This window comes from Poecile atricapillus, chromosome 1 (genome assembly GCF_030490865.1).
Source record: "Poecile atricapillus isolate bPoeAtr1 chromosome 1, bPoeAtr1.hap1, whole genome shotgun sequence".
NCBI classification, from domain to species: domain Eukaryota; kingdom Metazoa; phylum Chordata; class Aves; order Passeriformes; family Paridae; genus Poecile; species Poecile atricapillus.
Window position 1 is genome coordinate 142,602,347 of NC_081249.1, and position 24,734 is coordinate 142,627,080.

Sequence of the window (24,734 nt, forward strand, 5' to 3'; positions counted from 1 at the left end):
GCAATTCTGCCATCTTTATGTGGCTAGAAATGGGAGGTTGGGTATGCATTTTATCTGGTCCTTCTTCCTGTTCCTGTGTTGATACTTGCTGTCCTGCACTGCAAAGGCTAACAGATTATTTTGAGTGTGGGGCTAAGACTGAAAGATTCAAATCTTTCTCAACAGCTGTGTGTGTGAGTGAGTAGAACAAATGTGGTGTTGGATCACTTTGACTTTCAAACCACAACTGCTTTCATTACATTACAGACTGGAAAACAGAATTTAGCAGGAGTTCTGGGGTAGACTTGAGAGGAAGCTCAGCAATCTTATAAGCTGGGAGAGTTGATTTTTCCATTTTCTGTACCTGCCCCAAATAATTTCTCTTATGTTAATCTAATGGCTGCAACAGGCCATGAGTCAGTCTTGAAACAGTGCTGTCCTCTGGTTTATGACAGAAAGTAGACAGAGGTGCATGTAGAAGCCAGAGTGGGGGACATGTTCCTGCTATATACTTTTGATTCTGCTGCCTTCATGACTCAGTCGCACTTCTTGTATATTCAGGCTGTCTGGCTGCATTTGCATACATTTACTTCTTGAGTGAATACTTGGTATCTCTCCCTGGGGCTGATTACAATACAGAAGAAAAGAACACTGATTTTTTTGTGGTTGAAAACCTCTTTTTCAGAGCCTTGAGACTAAGATTCAGGATCTTACTATGACTAGACACCAGTGGTACCCTTAAAGTCCACGTGCTACTGTGTTCTTTGTCCCCTGCTCCCCGGCCCCTTCCATGTGTAGCCACCTCTGAGTAGGTAAGAATCTGGCAGATGGGCAGTGCAGTGGTAGTGTTCACGGACCTGACGTGTTGGGGTGGTTTGTCTCCAGAGAAGTGACATCTACATCTTTCTCTTCGAACTTGGAAGCAGATATGGGACCAGTCTTCTTCCTTACCTGAGGTGTTCTTTCTCCTGTGCAGTGACAGCATAAATCTTTGAATACTTGTGGGGTGAAAACACTTATCCCATCAGGCAGTGGTTCAGTATGTTGCCGAATTCTCTGCATTAGTGATAGAAATAGTCTTAAGAGGTTTCAGAAAGTAGGTCATGTATAGAAGGGATTTTCCTGAATGGTCTTTGACATTGTAATTTGTTTTTCCTTTCTAGGAGGTTGCTGGAGTCTTCCCTCATTTCATTATCTCGCTATGATGGAGCAGGATCCCGGGAACATCCAATCTACCCAGATCCAGCCAGGTAAGATCTAAATGCAGTCTAAAGGCATTTAAGTTTTATATGTCTTCAGTATAACTCACTGAAACCTCTGTCAATGATTCTAAAATTGGGCTTATCTCCTTCTTAATGACTTGCCATGGGAAAGAGAGCAAAACAAGTGAGCAGATGCTGTTAAGTCTGGGGGGAAATGAGGAAAACAGGAAGGAATTACTGTTGAAATAAACACATAAGAATTCATGAAATCATTTGAGATGGAGAACACTAGGTGGCAAACAGGTCCAACAGTAAATGAGCTATATTAATATATTAAAAATCTCTTTTGAAGAAAAATGAATTAAAAAACAAATAATCTATTCAGGAGAAGGAACGAATGCAGTAAAGGCAATTAGGAGCTGGTGTGAGCAGACAACGTGCTTGGAAGCATGAATTGTCTCCATAAATGTATCTGTGCAAGAGAGAGCATAGCCAGAAGGTTATGTATACTTAACTAAGAACAAAATACTGACAATTATTTTTGAAGAGTCATGAATCATTGACATTAGACATAGAAACACCTGTAGTGCTGCTTAATCTTCAAAAGAGGTGGGAGTGTTTCAGAGGACTAGAAAAAGCAAATGTGGCAGTTATCAAAAATGGAAAGAAATGATCTTTGCAATTTCTATTTAGTGTATTAAGAAAGCAACAGATGGGATAATGTGACCCAAAGACTCTGTCAGAAGAAATGATAGAATCGTGAACAGCAAGCAGCTTTGGAAACTTTCAAAGAATAAATCATGACAAATAAGCTTTCTTTAGATGGGTTTAGGAAAGCTATGAATGAGGAAATTCAGTAAGTGTAAAATATATCTGATTTAGCCTTTTGGGGAACCTCTTGCATAGCTGTGTGAATTGAGGACTACTAGGATTTATCATAAAGAAGAGTACAGGAATATCACTGAAAGTTAAATCTTAAATAAACACAAAATCTGCATTTTTATACAGATGATACTCTTAAGTACAAGTTATGAAATAAAAGAGGTGTTGCAAACTGGCTAGATGGTGTAATTGTATTGGTAAACAACTCCTTGTTAACTGTCTCTGTAGATAATGCCTTGTAGAGGTGAAATCTTATATTTTACTTCTTTCCATTTATCGTGAAGAAAGTTGCCTTGTAAAGATAATTCAGAGGCTTAGGACTGATGTAAACAAAACTGTAGTGAAGTGAAAGTAAAGTGAAGTGTGCTGCCTAGATATGTAAGATTCTTGGGAAACCAGCCTAGGTGGCTGCTGAAAGTCTTGGCAAGTGCATGTCAGAAACACTGATAAACGTAAAAGCTTCTAAATGGCAGCTGGCTAAATGGCAGGTAAAGGGATTGATTTACCTGGAAAGATAAAAATTGTGTTCTACAAATGTTAATTTAAAGCTATTATTACATTCAGGTTAATTTTTGAGTGCTAAAAGCTGCTATATTGCTGGAAGTGCACCATTCCGTGTTTCTGAAATGCCTTGTCCAAAGCAGGCAGATTGATAGAGCAGGGATTTTAAGAACTGATTCTAGCTCTCTGGGAGCTGCCTTTCAAAAAAGGAAAGGAGTGCCTGCCTAGGTATCTGAATTCTTTTTTCCCCTTCTGTCAGGTATCTGCTATGATGAAGCTCAGTAAAATGTATGAAAAAGGATCAATGCCTGAGACATTTTCTAGCATAAGAGGGGCATGGTCAAAAACATTTTTCTACTTGAAGCCATTTTAGAACTGATACAGTGCTCTTCATGTGACAGTTCAAGTGGTTTTAGGTTGTGGTAGAAGCTATAGTAGCTTGAGTTTATAAGGAGCTTTGGAAGAAAAGTCCATTTTTGAAACTCTTCTAAGAGGGTAAATTTGTTCCAGTAAATATCACTGTCCTTTGCAGAGGATGAGATTCATAGGGGTGTGATCAGTACCAGCTGGAAGTTTGAGTGGGATAGAATTAGAGTCTTCCTCCATAAACCTTACTGGTGTTCTGGGCTAGTAGGATATTTTTAACTGTCCCTTTAACTAGTTAGAAATTTGAAAAGTGATTAAAAGGAGTGTTACTGCATTTTGAAGGGTTTTTTGTAGCATCACAAGTTCCAAATGTAAACTTATGTCTTTGAGAAGTTAAATAACAAGGTGGAAAAGTGAAACAAAGGTGAAATAAACACATCTATATCTATTAATAAACATCTATATATGTCTCTGTGTGTTTATATTAAATATGTATACCTCCTTAAGACCAAGCTGTTTCCACTGTACTCTTTTTTTAAAGAGTACATAAACTACACGATCTGAAAAATTTATTTTTGAGAGTGTGTGTATGTGTTAGTTTTGTTTCTGCATTTACTGTCTGTAATGGTGCTATATTTGAATAACCTAGGTCAGCAGTGAGGCGGGGAGAATATTTTTTCAAGTTCCCTCAGATTTAGAATGAATATTTTGATGCAGATTGCAGCAGTATTTCTCAGTGGCCTTGCTGAACTTCACTAAGGTCAGCTCGGCTGTTCTGTCATTCTCCACAGTTTCCATATGTACTGGGCTCAGAAAATAATCTGCCGAAGAATCAAATTAAACTGTCATCAAAGAACACCTATAGTAAAGTTTTTTTTAAAAATAGAAATACTCAATAAGAATTATAAGACTACATATATAAAGCACCACAGGGTGTTTGATGGATATATCTCCAGAAAAAAATCTTAAGTAGCTAGAAAGTATTTTATGTCTTACACCTTTCTCTCGGTTTATCAGAATTAAGCTTCTTGTGTTGTCTTTGGAGATCTTTTTCACAGTCTATTCAGTGTACACATCATGTGTCAGGAAGCTGAATCTGGCATCTTGTTATCGGGTATGGTCACCCTTTATTGCTACTCTTTCTCCTAACAAGCATCGCCATGTTTTTTCTTCTGGTATCCTGCATAACTTTAGAAGATTGCTAAACTCATTCTTCATATTCTTCTGTAGAATTCTCCCTTGGTGTGATATTAAGAAAAAGAAAAGTTTCAGTGGTTGCACTGCTGGACTGCTGAGACTACTGTTCATGTTTTCCAATGTTTGCCTTGTTTCCATGTTCCTTTTTTTTCTCTCTGTATATATTACACTGTAGATTTATTTTTAGGCACGCACAAAGGTTTTGGCTTATGGAAAAGCCCAGAGAAGAGAACAACTCCTCATTTTTGAATGTGCATCTGTAATGACTTGCTTTTTTGTATTTGGCCTAATAAGTCTTATGGGGAGTAGAGAGAAATGATGTGTTTGTCCAGCAAAGCCTTCTTCTTTAAGTAAGCATGAGCAAGTTTAACTCATTAAACAGTGCATAAAAGATTCAGGAGGAATCATGCTGAGTGTGTTGTTCCTCTTATCCTTTTGATGCTTATTGGCTTAAGTTTTTACACCCCTGAGCCTGTAGTCTGTCTCCTAAACTTGTCCTCCCCCCAAGTTAGAATTCAAGTCTAACCAAGTAAGGCTAATGAAATGATAAATCAAGCGTCTGAGGTGTCTGGATTTTAACACTGAGTGTGTCAGAGAAAACATATGCGAGGAGCTGTGGATATACACAGGGTAGGAAAAGAGTATGTGTTTACCCATCTTAAGAGAGTAATACTGGTGTGTAATAGCTGATGCAAGCAAATGCTAGGTTATGCATGAGAGAGAATTAAGAGTTAATTACAGAGGAAAAATTTCCTTTCAGGTGGGATGCAAGGCTTTTAAAGCTCCAGTTAACATATACCTCGTGGATCTGATGAAATTGTCACTGTATAAAATTCCTACCATTTAGATTACAAAGCAGTTAAAGATGTGAAACCTTTTTTTCTCCTGCTTGATATTCCATGGTACTCCCTAAGTACCATCAAAACAACAGCACCTTCCTTCTTTGTTTATTTGAACAGTGCTGCTGTTTGGCATTGCAGGCAGAGTTCACATTGGAACTGGGCTTGGTTCTTAGAAGTGGTGCTTGCTGAGCTTACTTGAGTGAATTGGTAATAAATCAATCAGTGAGCTCTACAGAGTCCCAAGAAGCAAATTTCTCTTCTGTGGATGAGCTTTCTGTCTGTAGGTGCTGTGTGATGCTTCTGTTTGCAAAGGGGATCATGTGGGAGTATAGCATATAAAGGGAAAATTACTTTTCCTTGCTTTCTTTATTTACTCTGTCTTACGAATAAAATGCAAACAGTCCATCTTTTGCTAAGCTGTTACTGCCCTGGCACTTGGAGTTCAAAAGGAAAAGTAGAACTGGCTGTCCTTCTATACTTATGTAATGAATATTTTTGTATCTTTTTCTTGCTCAGGTTGTCTCCTGCTGCATATTATGCTCAGAGAATGATTCAGTATCTTTCCCGGAGGGACAGTATTCGACAACGCTCTATGCGATATCAGCAAAACCGTCTCCGCTCTTCCTCCTCCTCTGCTTCCACTTCAGAGAACTCAAGCCCATCTGTGGAGGGAAATGATCTGGAATTTGAAGACTTTGAGTAAGTGTGTTCTGCCTAGCCCTCTTGCTTGCATCTGTTGTCAGCACAGGACTGCTTTCTGGTTCCCTACTGTTTATCAATCAAAGACAACTTAGGTTACTTGTAGGAACAGGTTAAGTAATTAAATTAATAATTAGAGTATTGATGGCTAGAAATAGGTTTTGTCATTTCTGTTATGAAAACTAAGGATGTTGTAGGCTACCTTCAGCACATTAGAGTATGTCAGCCACATTTAGAAGACTGGTTAAATAATGAAAATGAGAATCTTTTTCTCCAATGGAACAGATAGGGAACCAAGAGTTTACTAGAGTAGTCAAATCTTGAGACAGAGCAAGAGTCACTAAGAGGCTTTGCAAGACTTAGTTCTTTGGTCTAAGGCTAAAGGAGACAAACATGTCTTGTTGCTTTTTCTTGCTCTATCTCTGTAGCTCTGTCAAATTAGCTGACATTTCTGGGATTGGTTTGGTTTGGGATTTTTTAAAAATTTGGTGACTGTGAATCTATGTTAAGGCTTAGTTTCCCATAAGGAGATAAAAAGGCCTCTTGTGTCAAAGGGATGGATCTACATCCAAACTTTAGAAGAATATTCCTGTTAGCCACTGTATTTCCTTCTGAGTGGTTCTGCTGACAAAGTTTTAAAGTCTGTTCTCCAGCATCTGCTTTTGGACTTCCAATGATACCCAGTGTAATTCCAGCAAAAAAATTTTGCAAACCCTTTCTAATAAATGGGAGAGGATAGTAATGTATTCTTTAGATGGCATGTAGACCAAAAACTCGGGAATTTCGATAAAAATCCAGTTTAGCGGCAAAGACAATGTAACCTTTCTAGCCTATCTTCCATAATTTCCTTTCAAATATGGGATTTTCTCTGAGTAGCCTTTAGTATTTCACTGAATTTTCCCCCATTTGTGTATATGGCAATTAAAACACAGGATAATTCTGAGCATGGTTGTAGAAGTAGTCTATGGTTATAGAGTAGTAGGGAGGTATGTTTGATGGGATCTGTGAACTCTTCAAAAAATATGGGTTATTATTATGCAGCTGCCAACAAAGGATGCTGTCAACTTCCCTACTATTTTAATTTGCACATTCGCTTGCTGCAGTGGCAGCACTTGAGATGACATATTGTTAAAACTCAGTGTCCTTTGTGTCAGGGTGAAATTCCTTTATGAAGGACACTAGTCACACTAGTGACTAGCTGTAGTGACTAGCTATTCCCAAAAGCAAGATACTAATCCCTTTCTAACTTTTAAGTGGTGGTAGACTGTTTTTTTCTTAGAAAGTTGTTCTGTGAAGCTGTCATTTCATGCTCCAGCAATTGAATACTCTGAAGTGAATACAGGGTGAGAGAATATCTTTCCCTCTCATTGTGACTTTGTTTGTGTAAAATGTAAATGAGGGCAGATAAGCTATTAGGCAGTGACTCTTCTGCATTTTCTCAAGCATCTTTGTGGTTTAGAAGAGCAGAAATATGGTGGCTGCTGCACCTGTTTTTGTGAAGTGGGTGTGTTGCAAGCATAGACCTTACTGTTTCCATTATTCCATTTTATTTGTCTGGGGCAGCTTGTTCTGCTAGAGAAGTAAAAGATGGTATGTTCTTTCACAGAGACAGGCAAACGCCTGTAGAGAAGTGTGTTCCCCTGCAGATAATGTTCACACAGTAAGAGCACCCAGTCAGGGAAGCTATTCAATCAGCCATACTGAAGTTGTCTTTCATTTCATACTGAGCCAAAAGAAGTGTTTATTCCTTAATGTGCAGTGCCTGAATTTGTTGGTTGAATATTTCATATCGAATTCTGGTCTGTGCATTCAAGACCTGCTGTCTTTTTACTTCTCTGCTTCATTATTTCTCTTGGCTGATTGGAGAGGGCTGCTCTGCGGGGGTCCTTAGAGCTGGAAGTTCTCGTGACTCATTTGATTTCTTCTGCTGAGACTTCACAATTAAATATCTTACAGAGTTCTTTGGCTCCTCTATCCCTCCTTCCATGCTTGTTCACACCAGTTGGTTTTACTGTGCATAATGCACTGGGCAATGAGTGAACCCTGTGCTTGTGCAAGATGCCTGGGAGACAAGCCTTCCTCTGCTTTCATATTTTGTGGGATTCAGAGAGGTTTTTTTCTCCTCAGAAATTAATTTTGTCTTTTTTCAGTTTTGTTTACCTAATGGCCTAGTAAGGGGCATGAAAAACTTGGCGTATGCACTGTTTATGCTTATGGCCTCTAAATTTAAGTTAAAGCCTCTTCTGTGTCTCAGTCAAGGGTGAATTAATTCATAAATTCATTTAGTTTCTGATGACAGTAGAAATAGTGTTGGTATAAGAATCTGAAGTAGTGCTTTTTATAGGTGTTAGCAATATCGTTCTTTTACACCAGCTTTTATGGACAGGAGAGGAGGAGGGAGACACGCTATACCTGTGGATTTTGGTCTAATAAGGTGTTCTCTCTCTACATGTGCTCCCTATGTTTAACCTGTCACTGTTGTCATCTTACTGCTTATTGAATGCAACTGTCAACTGTAAACTTAGTCATGTCTATATAAAAGCATTTAATACAGTTTGTAATATATATACAAGTTGTAATACTAGGTTATTACCAGATAGATTGATATGAGTGGGTTTTAAGGTTAGCTTTAGTAGAATCCTTAGGTGAAGTGAAAAGGTTTCCTGAGTTGTGGAATAAGAATCTCTGAATGAAGAATGATATCCCTTTAGTCTTCCAGCATAACTGGTAAAAATAGATTCTTTATAGACAAATTATACACATTGAACTTTCTAATTTCAAGTTCTTATTTGAGTATCTTATGTTTGCATCACACAGTAAATTTAGATTTTTAAAGCTAAAGTATTTTCTTTTGACTTTCTCAAGAATTTTGATTTGGTCTCATCTATGGACTTCCTTTAGTCTAGAACAGCTCTCTGATGTTGAGGACTGTGGGTAAAGCTTCTAGGACTCCTTAGATGGTGCAGCCTCATTTCTTTAATTCATAGTTCTGAATTTGTCACCATAATCAGAATGTGAAGGTGTTTCTGTAGGTGAGTTTTGGCCATCTATGTCCCTTTTTGGCAGCAGTAACTATGGGAACAAATACAGAAATACAGGTTTGTTTCATCTGTCAAACTGAAAAGCAGATATATAGGATAGTGCACCAGCTCTGAAAGCCTGAGTCAAGCCCTTTACTGCAGTTCAAAAAAGGCTTTCAAGCTAAGGCTAAAGGTGTGACTGTGGCTGACTACTCTGTCTACTTTTGAGAGTGAGCTGCCTGACAATGTAGATCTGAAGGAGCTTGGAGATTACACTCTTTTCATGTCTCCAGCTTTCCCGTGTTCTGTTCTATCCTTTTTCCTTCCTCGTAGGAGGGTTTGTGGTGGTGTGGATCCACTCAGTTGCGCCATTGTCACTAGGAAGATGTTTATTGTGTCTCTGTAGCAAGATGGGTTTTACCTCATAGGCCTGAAGTCTTGTTTTAGTGCTTCATCTATTTAATTTCTTTTGAGATACCACAAGCATCCAGACAGAAAATATGAGAACTGTAGACACTGTTTTACTGAGACCTTAATGGACCGTCTAGTTTTGTTGGAAGCAGGCTCTTGCTTTACAAAGATGATTAATCACTTCGGGAAAGCTTACAAGATTCAGAGTGATGTTATTTGGCTTTATTTGTCATTTTAAAATTCTTTTGTTTAAGGAATGTTCTGGACAAAGAGTTGTGGTCTCTCAGATGGGCATGGTTCTCCTCATAAGTGCATAAGATACATGAGTATCTGTCATACTTGCCTCCTGACATTTTTGATTGCTTTATTGACACTGTCTTGGCAAGAACTGCCAAATCGAAATTCTTCCAACAGCCTCTTGTTTTGAAAAGTTCTAGGATCACAACCTGCCAGCCAAGTGCCACTGTATTAGAGCTGCAAGTCTTATTTCCAGTGTCTTATATGTAATTTTCATTCATTTTGGAGAATAGCGTGATAGATTTTTTTTGGCCTCTTTTATAGATGAAATGTTTGGTTTGGGAGTCTGGTTTGTGTTCTAATTAGTGCTCCAGTTCAAGCTGACATTCTGGTTTAACTTCTTGTATTACGAAGTAAAGTGCATGTCTGATTAGATGTTTGTGTGAGACATCCAGGCAATCGCCCTTCTTTTGGAAAGTTTTCATTTAAAGCCTATTTTGTTGTTAGCTTCTTTAGGAATCTTGACTGGGGCACCGATACTTGACAATATTAATTAGTAACTGCCTGGATGCAATCATGTCTGAACTAACATTATGCAATGGAAGAGAAGAGGGAAAACAATGGCTGTGTCAACGTGGTTATTCAGTAGTGTGTATTTGGGTAGTAAGTTTGGTTTTGGATTCTGTTCTCTGTACTTCTCAAGTGGAACAGTAGAAGTGAGTTTTGGGTAGGGATTTGTGTGTCATGGTAAGAATAACCATGTGGTTTGTTTGATGGCTGGGACAGAAAGATTTTGGAAAGTTTGAGTGAAGGGATACGTTGGAGATAGCCAGTTACTGAAATAACTTCTTCCTTTCCCTTGTGACGGAAGTCCATGTGTGTATTTAAATCCAGTCTCTGCTTTTTTAGTCTGTATCACTATTTGCTAGAAACACAGTGCAGTGGGAGCACTAACCTGCAGGAGTGCAATCAATTCACTGTTCACCTTCTGACTTCCCTTAGCACACCAGCTACTAAGAGCACATTGGTAGAACTTGGACTCTTTTTGTAAAGTCTTGGTCTTTACTGCCCTCCTTAACAGCTCTCCACCATGCACTCCTGTATTTCAGTGTTTTTTTTTCTTTTCTGACAACCTTCAATTTCTGCAAAAGAAACTTCTTCAAGCAGTAGCCAGGTTTTCTTGGCAGGAGAAAGGAGAGATTGGAATGATTAAAGCCTTTTTGTGACACTTTAAATAAGTACAGAGCTTTTGATCTACTGCTCCAGAACACTGAGACAAGCTCTGTCATTGTGGAGAGAGAAGCATGAGGAATCCGAGAGGTTAAGGTGATACCTTAACCTTGGATGAATGGGATGCCAAGTGTTAGGCTCTCATAGGACATAGTGAAGGTGGATAAGAGAGATGACTTAATCAGTTGTAGCCTTTTGTTGTAGAGGTAGTGGTATCTATCCAAACTACAAGATTTCTAAAAGCAATTAGGCTGGGGTTTTAATTTTTCTCCTTGCCATCGAGATGTTTACATCTGAAGTCAACAAAAGACATAGGAGATGTGGGAATCTCAATAGGCTCTTCATGTCACTCAAGTGCTGATGGAAATGGATTTTTAGGATCCATGACAGGTCAGTATACTGCAGAAAATGTAGCCGGAAATCTTAGATGGGACAGTTTTTCTTTCTCAAGCATCCACAAATCATGTTCTTGCTAGCAATTTGCTATTTGAGTTCACATAAAGCAGGATCACTATTTGTTGTAAGTACCTGCCTTTGTTTCTTTCTTCCCAGAGCTCCTTTATCTGTTTTTGTGTTTTTTCATCTGCCTTTGTTTCTTGCCTCATATGGCACTGCATCATTGTTTTTGATGACGATGGGCCTTTTCAAAACGGGCTTTCAAAGCAGATGCAAATATATGTAACTTGGTGATCACTTTCTGGGTTTTTTTCTTCTCTGCTAGAGGTTTCTGAAGCAGTTACCACTGGGATGTCACTTCCAGATACACAGCATTTACATTAGCTATAATCATCATCTTAAACACAGTTTCAGGCTAAGACAAGTGCTGGATGAATGGGAGTGATACTGAATCTACTCTTTGAACTTAATTTTTCGAGAATTAGTTAAGTGTTAGCTTGTCTTGTGATCTTCTCCAAGTGGCCTGCAGCTTCACTTTTCCTATTCTTTTAATCTTTATCTTTTGCGACAGTCTTTTATATTACCCTTATCTTGGTCATAATGTCTAGTAATGCTGCATCGATACAGTGAACAGACAATAACTGTTTCCTTGCAGCAGTACTGCGGGGTTTTGCTAACCTCTCCAGCATGATGTTGCTTTACCATTAAGTCACATTCCAGCAAGGCAAGTGTCTTCATATCAGGGTGGTGAAAGAATGCATGCTTTTAGAAAGGTGGCAGTTGCCAGAAAAGCTACCATCATACTCCATACTCTTGGTTGCCTGAGTCTGTAGAAACAGTTTTGATGTCAAGATGGTACTTCTGAGTTTTTCTGACAAATCTAAACTCTGTCCATTGTTTTCTTTTTGCTTTTATTTTGTGACTGTGCAACTAAGAAGTCAAACTAGGTCACCTAGTAGGTGAAGTCTGGTGTTAATGAGAGTAATTAGAAAGCAAGCTGTTACTAGTTTGTTGCTGGCCATGCATAGCAGGTCTGTATTCATGAAGCGCATAGGTCTAACAGATTAGCATTGCTTGTAAAGCTATGGTTTCAATTTTGTTTCCTTTGGAAGCATAACAGTGCAATATATTTTTTCAAAAAGAGACAAAATTTGATGCCTCTAGCTTTGTCTAGCTGCTGATGTTTCTGCTTTCTAATGATTCAGTGTAGCTATGAAGTATATCAGTCTTACTCTAAATCAACCTCAATTTGTGAGCCCACCACACAGTGAAGTGATTAAAATAGAAATAACTGGATCGTGCACCTAGAAAAGAGTGAGTGCTTTATTCTAGTTACCAGTCAGTCTTTCTCTGAAGCAGTTAATCCTTGGCATTTTACAAGCAAGTACTGCTATTTCTCTTGACCTCTCATATGTGATGCTTTTCTGAAACACTTGATCTTCTGAAGTGCCATTTTTAATCTTGTAAATACATCTTCCCCTGATCAGTGCTCTGAGAGGTAATCAAGGCTGGGGGGTTTGTTTCTCTCTGGTCAGCAGAACCATTAGTAACTCAGCAGTCTGCCGTTTTATAGGAAGTTTTAGTTGATAAATATATGCACATTTTCTCTGGTGTTCCTTTCAAAAAGCTCCTAGTGAGAGATTGGCATTTCAGCTTTCAGAAGAATGCAGAATGATGGAAAGGCTTGGGCGACTTACCTAACTTCTTTATCAATTACTGTGTTAAAAATCTATTCTAGTTCCTGTCTCTCCAGCTGGCCACCATCACTCTTTGTAGTTTCTCTACTATTTTTGTTCTTCAACTGTTTTTGGCTTCCAGTGTTACACTTGGGACTTCACAGTCATACATTTAGTGCAAAGAAAATATTTTTGTATAACAAATGCTTTTTTTTTCTTGTTTTTTCTGGTTCTTGTTGTTTCCTTCAGTTCTGCCTTAAGTACTTCTTCAGTAATGGTCATATCCTTCAAAGATGGGTGAATAAATACGTAACTTCTATTTTTACCAGATAATGTATGTTCTTTTAGAGACACTTTAAAATAACCATGCAGTAGTCATTTTCATGTCTGTAGATGTCAATATTTGTACCCTTTTTGATAGAACCTATGCTTCTGACTTCCTTCTTTGTATCTTCTTGTGAAATTAACTCTCTGCTTAGATAAGTTAGTTGTCTTTAATGTTTCATCTTTAACATAACCCTGGTTTTAGGTGAGATACACTTGTCCCCAGAGCCAGAAGTAGGGTGGTCCCCTTTTCCTGATTTGAGTTTGTAACTTCTCCAAGACTTGAAGACTGCGAATAAAGTAGCACATACTGTATGGAACTTTTATTTTTTAATAAGACTCTAGTCCAACTGATCCAGGAGATATTATTTTAGCTACTGTGCCCCTTTGCAGAATTACAGCCAACTTGCAGTGTGGCTTTTCCTTTTGTGTTCTAGGATGCCTGCATCTCACAAAAATAGTCAGATTGACAATGTTTTATTTATTTTGTGTTTACCTCTCTATTTTGAGAGGCTTATTTTCTAGAAGTGCTCCCATTTTTCTTGCAGGATCAGACAGATTAAAAACTAAAAGTGTTAATTTCTGGTATTTGCTGCTCCTCTCAGTGGTGAAGCTATTACCTAACTTTCTGTCATAGTGTTCCCAACAGTATATGTTACCTTAGCCATTGTGCTGGAAACCAATTGACATGTTCTTAGAACCACCAACAAAAATAATGTTCCCTTCATCATTTTTTTTCCTACTTCTATACCCTTTGTAAAAAGTAAAAAAAAAGTAAACACTAAAAGAAAAAGTGCACACTTCATCTTGTATTGTATGTGTTCTATGTAACTCTAGAAGAGTACACTCTTCTAAAGGTGTGTATCATCTGTTTTCATCCAAATCAGCAGTGAATCCTGTCCAGTGAATTGCAAGATTTCAGGATCTTCTGCTTTAGAATGGCCAGTTTAATATGACATCTTCCAGGACCTCTCTTTAGAGGACTTGCAGTCAGACCTGACCAACCACTAAAGGCAAATAAGCTTGCAGTGCCTGGTAACCTTCCCTGAGCTCTTGGTAGGGCCTTTGGGCTACTCCTGCCCTCTGTCCTATGTCCTCTGAAATAACCCACTGCAATTTACCAAAAAAAAAAAAAAAAAAAAAAGGCAAGTCAGTACAGATAGTTCACATTTTCTCAGTGCTTTAAACATTGGTTTTTTTCTGCTTCAGAAAATGGTGCAACTTCAAACGTCAACCTTTAAGAAAAGTAGTAGATGCCACTCAAACAATTATTTACCATTTCTATTGTATGTGAGTGAGTATGTGACTATTAACCTCTGCAAATTGATTTAGCATTTTAAATTGGCTTGCACAAAACATGATAAAATGCTGAAAATATGGAACAATTGGCTTGGTGTGATGTATTTGATTCTTCTGAACTTACATGGCTTACTGGTGCTGGCTTTGATAATTAAATGGCTTTTCAAAATGGTCATTGTTGACCTAATTCTATTGGTAGTGTAGTCAGTGGGAGTTTTAATGTTGACTACAATGGGAACAGTTAGACCAACAGATTGCATTAGAAATCCCATGCTGTGTGTTTAATTTCACTTCCTGATACAACAATCTCTAAATATTAAAGTGAGTTCTTGCCAAGACAGAAAAGCAGAACATGGCATTTTTTTGTCCTTACTGTCTTCTGTATCCACTGTTATTAATGCAGTAGCCAAGTTACCAGATGAAAACAAATGCCTTCTTCTCCAAACTATAGGATGCAAAATTTTGTATCTCTTTCTGTTTTCAGAGCTGGCATTGCTGGTCCATTAAATTTGCACTAGTCAATTTTTCTCTCAACAATCAAGCAAGGCAATAGAAGAAAAAACCAAGGGGATTTCACTGTCTTACCCAGTTTAGGATAAACTTGCGTCCTTCTTATGTCCTATTAAATGTCTATAATTCTCTTGAATGTTTCAGAATTGCTTTCTTTTCATGCTCCATTGTAGGTTAATGTTAATACTATTTCTCCCCTACCAACTCTTGATCTCCACATCACTGTTTTGATTTGTCCCACCATGGTATCTGAACAAATGATGAATTACCTGAATTTTGAGCCAGACCTTACAAGTTATTTTGACCATTTTTTGGTTCTTGCCGTTTTCCTGCTGAGACAAATTAGTCTGTTAATAATTAGAGTATTATGTTTCCCTTGTCACCTTGCTGTGGTTTATTTCATTTACTTTAGCAAGGTTATTGACTTGCTTTATAGAAGAGGCTTTTTTTTATGTAGACAGAGACACACACACACACTGAGGGATTTGCTTTCCACTTCTGCAGGTAGTGTTAATTAAACTATCCACTGTGAGTCATTAGCTAATGAATCTGTAGGTAGTTGACACTAAATAGAAAGCAGAGCATTAGATCTTCATCAGTGCTTTAGGGAGCCTTGGAAACTTCTCATTTCTTGCTGGAGTGCTTCATGCTGGCACTGTGGTGTGCTAACATCTGCTCTCCTCCCTCTGTCAGCAGGCTGTATGTGGTACAGAAATAACACAAAGTGCCACCCATTTTCACTGATCTGTAGGGTGTTTTTTATTTTCCTTTCTAGAGGGTGCAGAAATAATCTTTAGCCAGTACCAGGGTAATATCAGCTGTCTAGCTTTGCAACGCTAGACTAGACGCTCTTGCATGTAGTTATTGAGCATGGGAGTTTAGCTATAAATGACTCTACAAATTAGTAATTCAGAGCAGTGTTTAGTAATATTCTTCTTCACTCCTAGGGGAGTGTATCTTACACTTCTACTTAGAGTAAATAGGAATTCTAGCTTTCTTGAAAGATAGCCACTGTTTATTACTCCCTGAAGTCTGAGTTATAAGGCAGGTGGCCATTGGGATGTGGGTTTTAATTTTTTTTTAAGGGGATGTTAAAAATATATGTCTGTCTTTTGAATTAGTAGAGGCTGTCTCTGTCATGGTGAAAACTGAAAAAAAAAAAGCAGCCTTGTCTATACTTTTCTCTTTCAGGTATTTTTCCATATTGTCGGGAGATTGTGTGCACAGTAAATCAATAGGGAAGTACAGGATGGACTTCTCACATCAGAAAGTTGCCTTGGTTAAAAAATGTGTCTGAAAATGTTTTTGTGGAGGCTAAGACCTGTGGGTAGTGGCAATTAGAAAAACTTTAATTAGTTCCTTTAGGTGTCTTGATTCAGTCTGTAGGCTTTGCCCTTTTGCCTCCTTTTGTTTGCTGGAGCTAATTCTTCATTCCTTTTGAAACCTGCTGCAGAGATTCTCTTCAGCTGGAGAGTTCTGTAGAGTGTAGTCCTGCTGTTGTTCCTCTTCCTGATATTTGTCCATTTCAAAAGTGTCTTCCAATTCTAGTAAATGTCCAAAGCAGATGCAAACCCTGAAAACAGTTTTGTTGCTATTCTCCCAGGGTTGCATATCAGTATTGTTTCAAAAGCTGCCACATGGAGGTTTTTAAAGAGTAATTCTTGTTTTCTGCTGGTTCTTACTGTCTGTGGCAAGATCTGGAACATGACACTTCGTTTTCCTTTGGCTTTTTCTCTTTAGCAACAAAAGTTGATATGTCAGCACTCAAGTTTGCAGGATTCCTTCTGTTATTGATCTGCATTTTAATAGGCTGGAGGCCTGTGATAAAAGAACAGCAGTAGCTTTTACATTTCTGATCTCAGGAACTCTGCTGGTTACACAAAATCATGAGGGTGAGGCGTGGCTTTGGCTGTGAACTGCAAATGCTGCATCTACAGTGGGAGGAGAAATGGAAGCTTTGAGCTTGGATTTAGATTTGATTTTGGTGAAATAGCTTGAAATGCTAATGAGCTTTGCAGAAGAACCTCTGCTTTTGTGTTCCTGGGTTCCTCAAGTGTGTGGGAAACAGCCACGTAATAGACTTTCTTCTCAGCCCACGTTTCTTGCTCACTGACTTTAAAAAAGCAAAACGAAAAATAATTATAAAATGCACAGCTTGCTGGAGTGGGTTAGAAATGTGCTGCTAGTGCGTTGCATAAGGAATATTTAGTTTCCTAGTGATTTCAAGGCTCTGCAAGTAATATTCTCCCCACAACTGCTTGGGAAGGAGACAGCGCTGCAGTTACAGATGGGGATTTGGAATTCAGGGAGAGCGGACTTGTTACTTGTGCAAGGTCATACAGAGAATAAATTTCTGAACAGAGAAGAAAGCACTGTTAAGGTCTCTTTCAGAACTTGAGAGTCACTAATGGAGTCTCATTATTTTCCTTGCGGTTTTAGTGCTGTATAATTACAGGTCCCCTTGTGGCTTAGGAATGCAGTATCAGGAATTTTGTGTGATGGGGATTCCGAAGGTCCTCCAGTTTGACCTTCTGCTTGTTGTACAGCTGTCATTACCAAAATCAGACTGGGCCATCCATGAGTTTGTCTAGCTCCTATCTTGAGATTTACAGGGATAGCAGCTCTGCAGCCTTTCTGTGTAGCCTGTTCAGTGTTGCACTGCCCTCCTGGGGAAGTGCCTTCCTGTGTCTGCTGTAGGATTATAGATGCTAGACCCTTTCCTCTCATTCCCCAAGGCCCAGACATTTATTGTGAAACAGAATGAGGTGTTGTCAAGGAGGTGCAATTTTGTCTGATACGACTTAGCATTTCTGATTTAACTGGAAAAACTTAGGAAAAGTGAGATAGTTTTAAGATCTGATTGCACTTAAACTGGACCTTCAGGGAAGGAACACAAAAGAATAGTCTGCTGATTACACTCTTTTGCTTGCACTTCTGGGAATAAAGGTGTGAACTTTAACAGATCTCTTTGGCTAACAGAAGGTTCTTCTCAGGACTCAGGTGAGCTTGCCTTTTGCTCTCCTGGTCAAAATTCTGAGGTTTCTCTTTCATTTGCTTAGGTGCTGACATTGATTCATTGACTCTCTATGGCTTTGTTGATACTTTTGAGACATTGTCAAACAGTGAAGAAAGAGGACTTTAAGGTTACCCTCATATAAAACTGTCAAGAGGGTTTGGTACAGTTACTTGCATGAATTTAGAACATTGGAAGCATAAGAACCATTGAATCTCTGTAGCATAGTCAGGTTGACTAGGTGATGTCATTGGTGTTTTGTTTTCTTGGAAAATACTTTATTACGAAGTATTTTTAATGTACAGTGATTTTCTTTCTTTTGTTGAAGGGACAATGGAGACCGATCCAGGCACCGAGCTCCCCGGAATGCCCGCATGTCTGCACCCTCACTGGGGCGCTTTGTCCCAAGGTAAGGCATCTATGCCTAAGAGCAAAAGGTGTGGGAATCCTGGAGGTACCAGTTGCAGTACAGCTCTCTAGTGCTTTCAGGTGGATTCCTTTTCTTGCACAGGGCTTCTTTATCCTTGGTTTGCAGTTTCTAGGACTCCTGGGATGGCATGTTGGTATGAGCTGCTTATCCTGTGATATCTGAAAGATAGCATGGTCTTAGTGCTTTTCACTTACAGGTTGAGTTCACAGTGTGAAGACAGAATAGGAGGAGAGAAGAATCTGATCAGAGATTTTCAGCACAATGCTGAGTACTGGTTTGAGATTAGGAAACTATTGTGGGAGATAGAGGATTTGTTTAGTGTTGATCTTTGCAGCCATGTCGATCAGAGGAGGATCTAATCTCTAATTTACTTTTTGTTTGAAGCAGGGAAGTGGTTGGCTAAGCAAAGGATTCCAGCCTTCTCTCTACTGTAGTCTGCTGGAATGTGGTCACATTTCCTCAAAGTAATTGTAGTTGCTCTTCAGGGCTGTAATACACAGGATGGCTTTCTCCATGATTTACTCTTTTTGTTTTGCAGACGCTTCTTGCTGCCAGAGTACTTGCCTTATGCTGGGATTTTCCATGAACGGGGACAGCCTGGCTTAGCCACTCATTCCTCTGTCAACAGGGTCTTGGCAGGTAATGAGATTTCCTTGTTTGCAGTAGTCATGTGTATTAGTGGTGTTTTCTTATGAATCTGAGCAGAGAAGGATTGATGAGGAAAATTAATTCCAACTTTTGAGGTTCTATTTGAGTTTAGGTTCTGTTTGAGTTGTCTGAAACAAAAGAAAAGACTGTTGGATTGATATAGTAAGCTGTCATTCAAGTGCTTGAGCAGTGCCGATTCCATGCTTCAGGTATATGTAACTGCATGAATTGGGGATGGGTGTTAACAATTCTCTATTTAACTTCTTCCCCTATTCCTAGATGTCTTTTTTGAAACAACCTGACAGACTAATGATCAGTTTGCTGCTGGTCCTTCTAATTGAATTATAGGGTGCCTTGTTCATGTTCCGGCTAGGAAGACGCACACAAGGCAATGTGGGATTCAATTAGGATCTTAATAAGTGCATATTAAAAAACTCAGCTGCCACCACATACAGCACACAGGCATTTGGGAGCCTTAGAGGGCAAGCGGAGGTGGGAAGGGAGGTGGGGGAAAGAGGAGGAGGAGTATGGCAGTCTGGCAGTTCATGAATGAGATGGTTATGGATGACACATATCTTGAGGGTGAGTCTTTTTTGGCTGGGTCTGAGTTGCTCTGTAATTAACCCCGGTGCGGGGGAGTAATTTTGGAGCTTGGGGAAGAACAAGAGATGATGTATGGACAGGTAGATTGGGATGTGGTTTTTCTTCTTCCTTTAGGTAATCACAGGACCATCACTGAAAGGAGTGCTGACAGGTTTCTCAAGAGGCTGCATGACCCTTGACCTTATCCTAAGGCACAATCAACTATGCCTAAGCCATTTATTTTTTACAGGATTTATCTAACCTGTTTCTATTGGAGTTTTTCCAATCATTTTGGGGCAGTACTATTGCCAGGTTTGCAGTGCTGGTTTAGTATGGCAGTGATCTTGCCTTTGATAATAGATTTCCATAATCTTCCAGACTTCTGTCTCCCTGGACATTTTGAGTTGAGTGGTTCCTAGTGCTGTTGCAATAATCGTAGGAGCTCAGGCAAACTCTCATCCAAAGCACCTCTGCTTGTATCCTGTAGGAAACAGTGGAGCTAACCTGTAGCGTTAGCTGACGCACATACTTCCCTGTGCTTGCTGCCTGTGTGGGCTTTGGCTGTTGGCACGTGGAAGCAGCACACTGGCAGATAATTACTTGCTGCCAGGCAACACTGCAGAACTCTTGTGTCGCCCAGCTTTGCTGGAGACACCTGCCTTCATCCCTCCTCCAGGCCTCCTTGTAGTTTGCCTGTTCCATTGAGGCTGGGAAATAACCTGGCTTTTTCATCTACACTTTTTGGGGAATTTGAGTCCCAAAACACACAAGCTTGCTGTTTTTTGAATGTATGCCGAGAATAACAAAGGAAGTCAGAAATTGTAATCACGGGAGTTTCAAAAACAAGATCAATCTTTTCTGCGTGATGCTGTGCTGAGCCTTCGTAAAGCAAGGTTCCTTGGCTCTGGCAGTGTTGTGGAATCTCACACTGGAATGGCTGGGACTCCACAGTAAATGCTTTTATTGACTTAAATATAAAATTAATTCTTCCAATGCAGTAGCTGCTTGTGCTATGTTGTTTTAATATTTTGTTTCATTTACCCATGCTTTCAGATTTCAAAATGTTCTTTTATGTCCATGCTCAAAAACTTGTTCGTATGTTGCAGAAAAAAGGAGAGTTGAAATTGCAAATACTAGGTGGAGGCATGACAGGCATGAACTAGAAGATGAGGAGGTTGCAGTTGTGGAATAGCCAAAGAATTTCTTATACTTGTTACACTGGTCAGCAGCATTGTCATTTTTGGTATTGTGTTTCAGAGACATTGAAAGTTACAATGCTGATAGTATACTTTCCTTTATATTTAGCCTGTGCCAGGGCTTATGGTAGCTTTTTCTTCAATATCATGGTGAAAAACCTCTATTCAAACTCGAAAGTACTTTAACCCTGGCCTGGTAGTTATGGGTGAGGTTGACAGCCTTGGCTGAGGAAAAAAATCAATCATTTATTTTCCCATTAACACAGGCTAATGTAAGCCTGAATGCTTTGAATTGCTTCATTCTACCATCCAGACTGTCATTTTTGAATTATGTTTAAATGCAAAAATGCCAAATGTATTTCTTATGTAACCTCTACAGCATTTGAGAAGAGTTACCAAAAAACTCTGTATTGCTAACCTGACAGTTTTCTAAAAACTGACAGTAGACTTCTGTGATCAAGTATGAGTGAGAGCTGCTGTTTGAGAAAATACATCCAGTTATACTTCTGCTCCTGTCCACTGCCCCATTTACTGCTATATGCTGAGGGGAATTCAAAGGAGCAGATGGAGATCTTAGTGTGTGAATTACTGTGGTGTGCTGACTAAATTTCTTAATGTCAGAGCTCTTGCTGTCAGGTTCTGTCCATTTACTTTCAGCTCTCTATGTCAACAGCTTTCTGTTGTTTAAGTGTCATTCTCATGCAAGTGTTACACAGACAGTCGCTGCACACTAGGGAAGACTGCCTTGAGACTAAATCCTTAGAGTCAGGTTTAATGAACCCCTAAAACTTGCAGGTTAGCTCTGCAGATGGAGTAGCACAGCAACACAGTGGGTTGGGCAGAGGGACTAACATGCCAGGCAGAGCTTAGGTCAAATCAGAGCCCTTTGTACTAGTCAGGGGACTGATGGCCATCCCTGTGCCAAGGCACTTCCAGGCAAAGCATGGGGAAGGTGGCAACAGATGGGTAGAGTAGGTGGGAGCCCAGGGGGAGAATGAAGCAATACCAGTCAACATGACAGACAGAGAGATCTCCATGCCAGCAGCCTAATTTGCATGGAGCACTGGAACAGCAACTCCCCTCAGTAGCACCTGTCTGCCTCCTTATCTCCTGATGCAGTTCAGATCTCTCAGCTGATACAGAATGCTGCATCACTGTGCTTTCTGGCATCAAGTAAAACACCATGTGAAAATATATTACATCAACATTGTTACCTTTATCATTGAAACTTGTAATCACACCAAAAAGTGTTGGTAGTTTGACAAGTTATATTTTTCTGTAAAGTCTACATTGATTGGCAGTAATTACACTGTCCTCCTTTAATCCTTTATTAACTGAGTCTTATATCAGCTTTTTCATTATTTTGTCTGGAATCAATGTCAGGTTGACAAGACTGACAGTCTCATCCTATTTCAACCTTTTAAAATACTGGTATAACACTAGCATATTTTTCAGTCTTCCATATTCCCCTTTATTTCAAGACTCATCAAGAAATCTGAGAGTTCATTTGGCAGCTCTTTTAAGGCTCTTGGTAGTGTGGGCTGCAAGCCACCCTCTACACTCTCCTCTCCTTGGTGAACTGCCCTGAGTGATGGAGTTGTGGTCTCCAAGGAAACATCCATACAGTGAAAGCCATTTGAAGTGGTTGTTTGCTGAAGTGGTGATGAAAGCAGTAAATATATTTTGGTTTCTCACTTCATGTGGCTGATTGATTGCATGTGGCAGTATAGGTGCATCTTGGAGCCATTTCAGTCTTAGAGTCTTTTGGGTTCTCTGCCATTTGTGGGCCAACAGAGTGGGGTTTTGATTTTTGGTTTGGTTTTCTTTTCCCTTTTTTATTTTTTTTTCCCTTTCTACACTTCCCAGGAGATACCAAAGAGATGTTCTGGGGGAGGAGGTTACACCCTTTCTAGTGGGAGTTAGTACTGCTGCAGAGCTCAGCAGTATTAATATGCGCAAGGAACACACAGCCCAGCATTGTGTTTACTACCTTGTACTGCTTTTTTGAAATGTTTCTGCAAGCTGAGTATTTCTGCCCACTGTTTTGTTTGCATTTGTTGTTTGTTTGTTTCTTTGGTTCATTTATTTCTTGTTTTTGGTTTGATATTTTGTTTGTTTTTTTAATAACTTTCTCTTTGTCCTAAGTTGCATTGTGAAGCAGGACACTCTTGTGATGGCCAAGTTATAGATATTTTTGGCATCTGGTAGCACAGACCAGGATGTCCATTTTAATATGTTTTTTAAAATCAGTAGATACATTTAAAAGAAAAGGTTTGTATCATTCCCACTGAAGTGCTTGTGACCTCTGATTCCCCTCTGTGAACTTTTGCCTCAGGCTCTATAGTAATTGACTGCTTTGGGATGGACAGAGACATGCTAATGGTATAGTGAAACAAAGAAGGCTTTAGTTTCAGTTCAGTGGAAGCTTAAGGGAAGAAGAGAATCAGTGTTTCCCAAGGAACTTTGCAGGAAGCTTTAAAAATTGACACAAATGCCATTTTGTTGGCATTTCTGTTACTCATTCGGAGACCTGCAGATGAAAGTTTATGGTAGAGTTACCTGTCTTTGTGAAATGCTTCTGTCTTGCATCTCTTTGTTTTAATAGGCTTCTATTCAGTTATGTGTATCTCAACAAACAAAATATTTTTCCTTGTGTGGTCATAGGTCATGTTTATCTATTCTGGTTTTGCCACCAGAATGTCTGTTTTTATCTGTTTAAACACAATCCAGCACAGTTGCTCTGAGTCTTCCACCTTCTGGGGAGATCCAGATTCAGCAGGGCTTAAGGGTTGAGTGATACAAATTCTACATATACAGTTTCTGAGTGATTTTGTTGCTATCTCAGGGTAATAAATTCAGATTGAATGCTTACATGTAGTCAAACAATGAGCTTGGTTACAGATTTTTTCATATCTCACACCTGTTCAGCATATAGCCTGCCACAAGAGGAATGATGGTTCAGCTTTGGGTATCTCTGCTGGAGTTGCCAAAGCAAGCTGTGTGTAGCCTTTTTGCACTGGGTCAGGGCTGAGGCTATTGATGAAGCTAAGAATCAGTTGATCCCTTTAATGGGAGTCGAACTTGAAAGTGTGATGTTTGGCTGTTGTTTTCCCAAAATCCCATAAGCTATGCTGTTCTTCAAAGCTTTACTTCCTGGGAGAATTCAAAGTCATGTGTCTTCTAGTGAATTTCTATACTTCAGTCAGCAACTGCTAACACACGATTGTTAGAGTGTGTGAAGTTCCATCATGGTGAAAATTAGTTAAGATGGATAAATGTGAACCTTCTGGAACAGGAAGGATGTGATTGAGGATGTGATAGTTCTAATAAGAATTATGGTGGTGGTCTCTCACCAGTGACATGCACTAGTTAAGGTGCCTCCTGGTGCACATTCCCAATCTGTTAATCACTCTAGCTGTGTTTAGGGCTAATGTTCACAAGTGAATGGCTCTAAGCTAAAGCCAGCTAAATTGATATAGGTGAGCCTGTGGTACATGCAGCTGCACAGAGTATTGATTGCCATTGCAAGTAGAGTTAGCCCTTTCACTTCTGCTCTAGTGATAGAAGTGATCATGATAAAAGGCTTCAAAACCGTGCTGAAGGCAGATCTCCAGTTCCTCTGGCATTTCAGGTGTGATTGCCTCCTGTGGCTCAAGTCATCTTGACCTAATCCTGTTCTGTCATGTATGCAATGCTGTTAATTCTGTTCTGAGATGCTCCCATCGCTCAGATGTGCTTGTAGTGATGCACAGCTGTGCAGGGTAAGACAGAGAGAACTTCAGAGCTCCGGAAGGCCAGCAAAAGTTGATGGGAAGACACATTGCCAGTTGCCTCTGGTGTACCCATGTCTTTCTCAGTATTAGTAGTTATGAATTTTCTGTACAGTTCCCTGAGATTTGAGTGTTATTCTGAATCTGTACCTTTAGATGTCCATCATTGGCTTTTTGATATTGGCTTGCTTCTGCCTTTTCTTCCAAGACAACTGTGTGAATTTGAATTAGTGTCTTGATCTAATCCTTCTTTTCATAGTAGACAGTTCTGTAGAATAATAGAATCAATGAAAATAGCTGTGTGGCTTTCTGTGCTGCGTGTTT

At 39.4% G+C, this 24,734-nt stretch overlaps 1 protein-coding gene across 3 annotated transcripts in view; it reads left to right on the top strand.

Moving 5' to 3' along the window:
• The window catches only part of AMBRA1 (autophagy and beclin 1 regulator 1), a 129,793-nt gene that overhangs the window by 31,678 nt on the left and 73,381 nt on the right, over positions 1-24,734 (top strand). For 2 of the 3 annotated variants that reach the window (XM_058845095.1, XM_058845110.1), the window contains 4 exons: positions 1,143-1,229; positions 5,486-5,668; positions 18,110-18,193; positions 18,753-18,853. In XM_058845095.1, coding sequence (XP_058701078.1) covers positions 1,143-1,229; positions 5,486-5,668; positions 18,110-18,193; positions 18,753-18,853 — 455 coding nt within the window. The remainder of the gene's footprint in view (positions 1-1,142; positions 1,230-5,485; positions 5,669-18,109; positions 18,194-18,752; positions 18,854-24,734) is intronic. The other variant, XM_058845102.1, reaches the window with a different exon arrangement.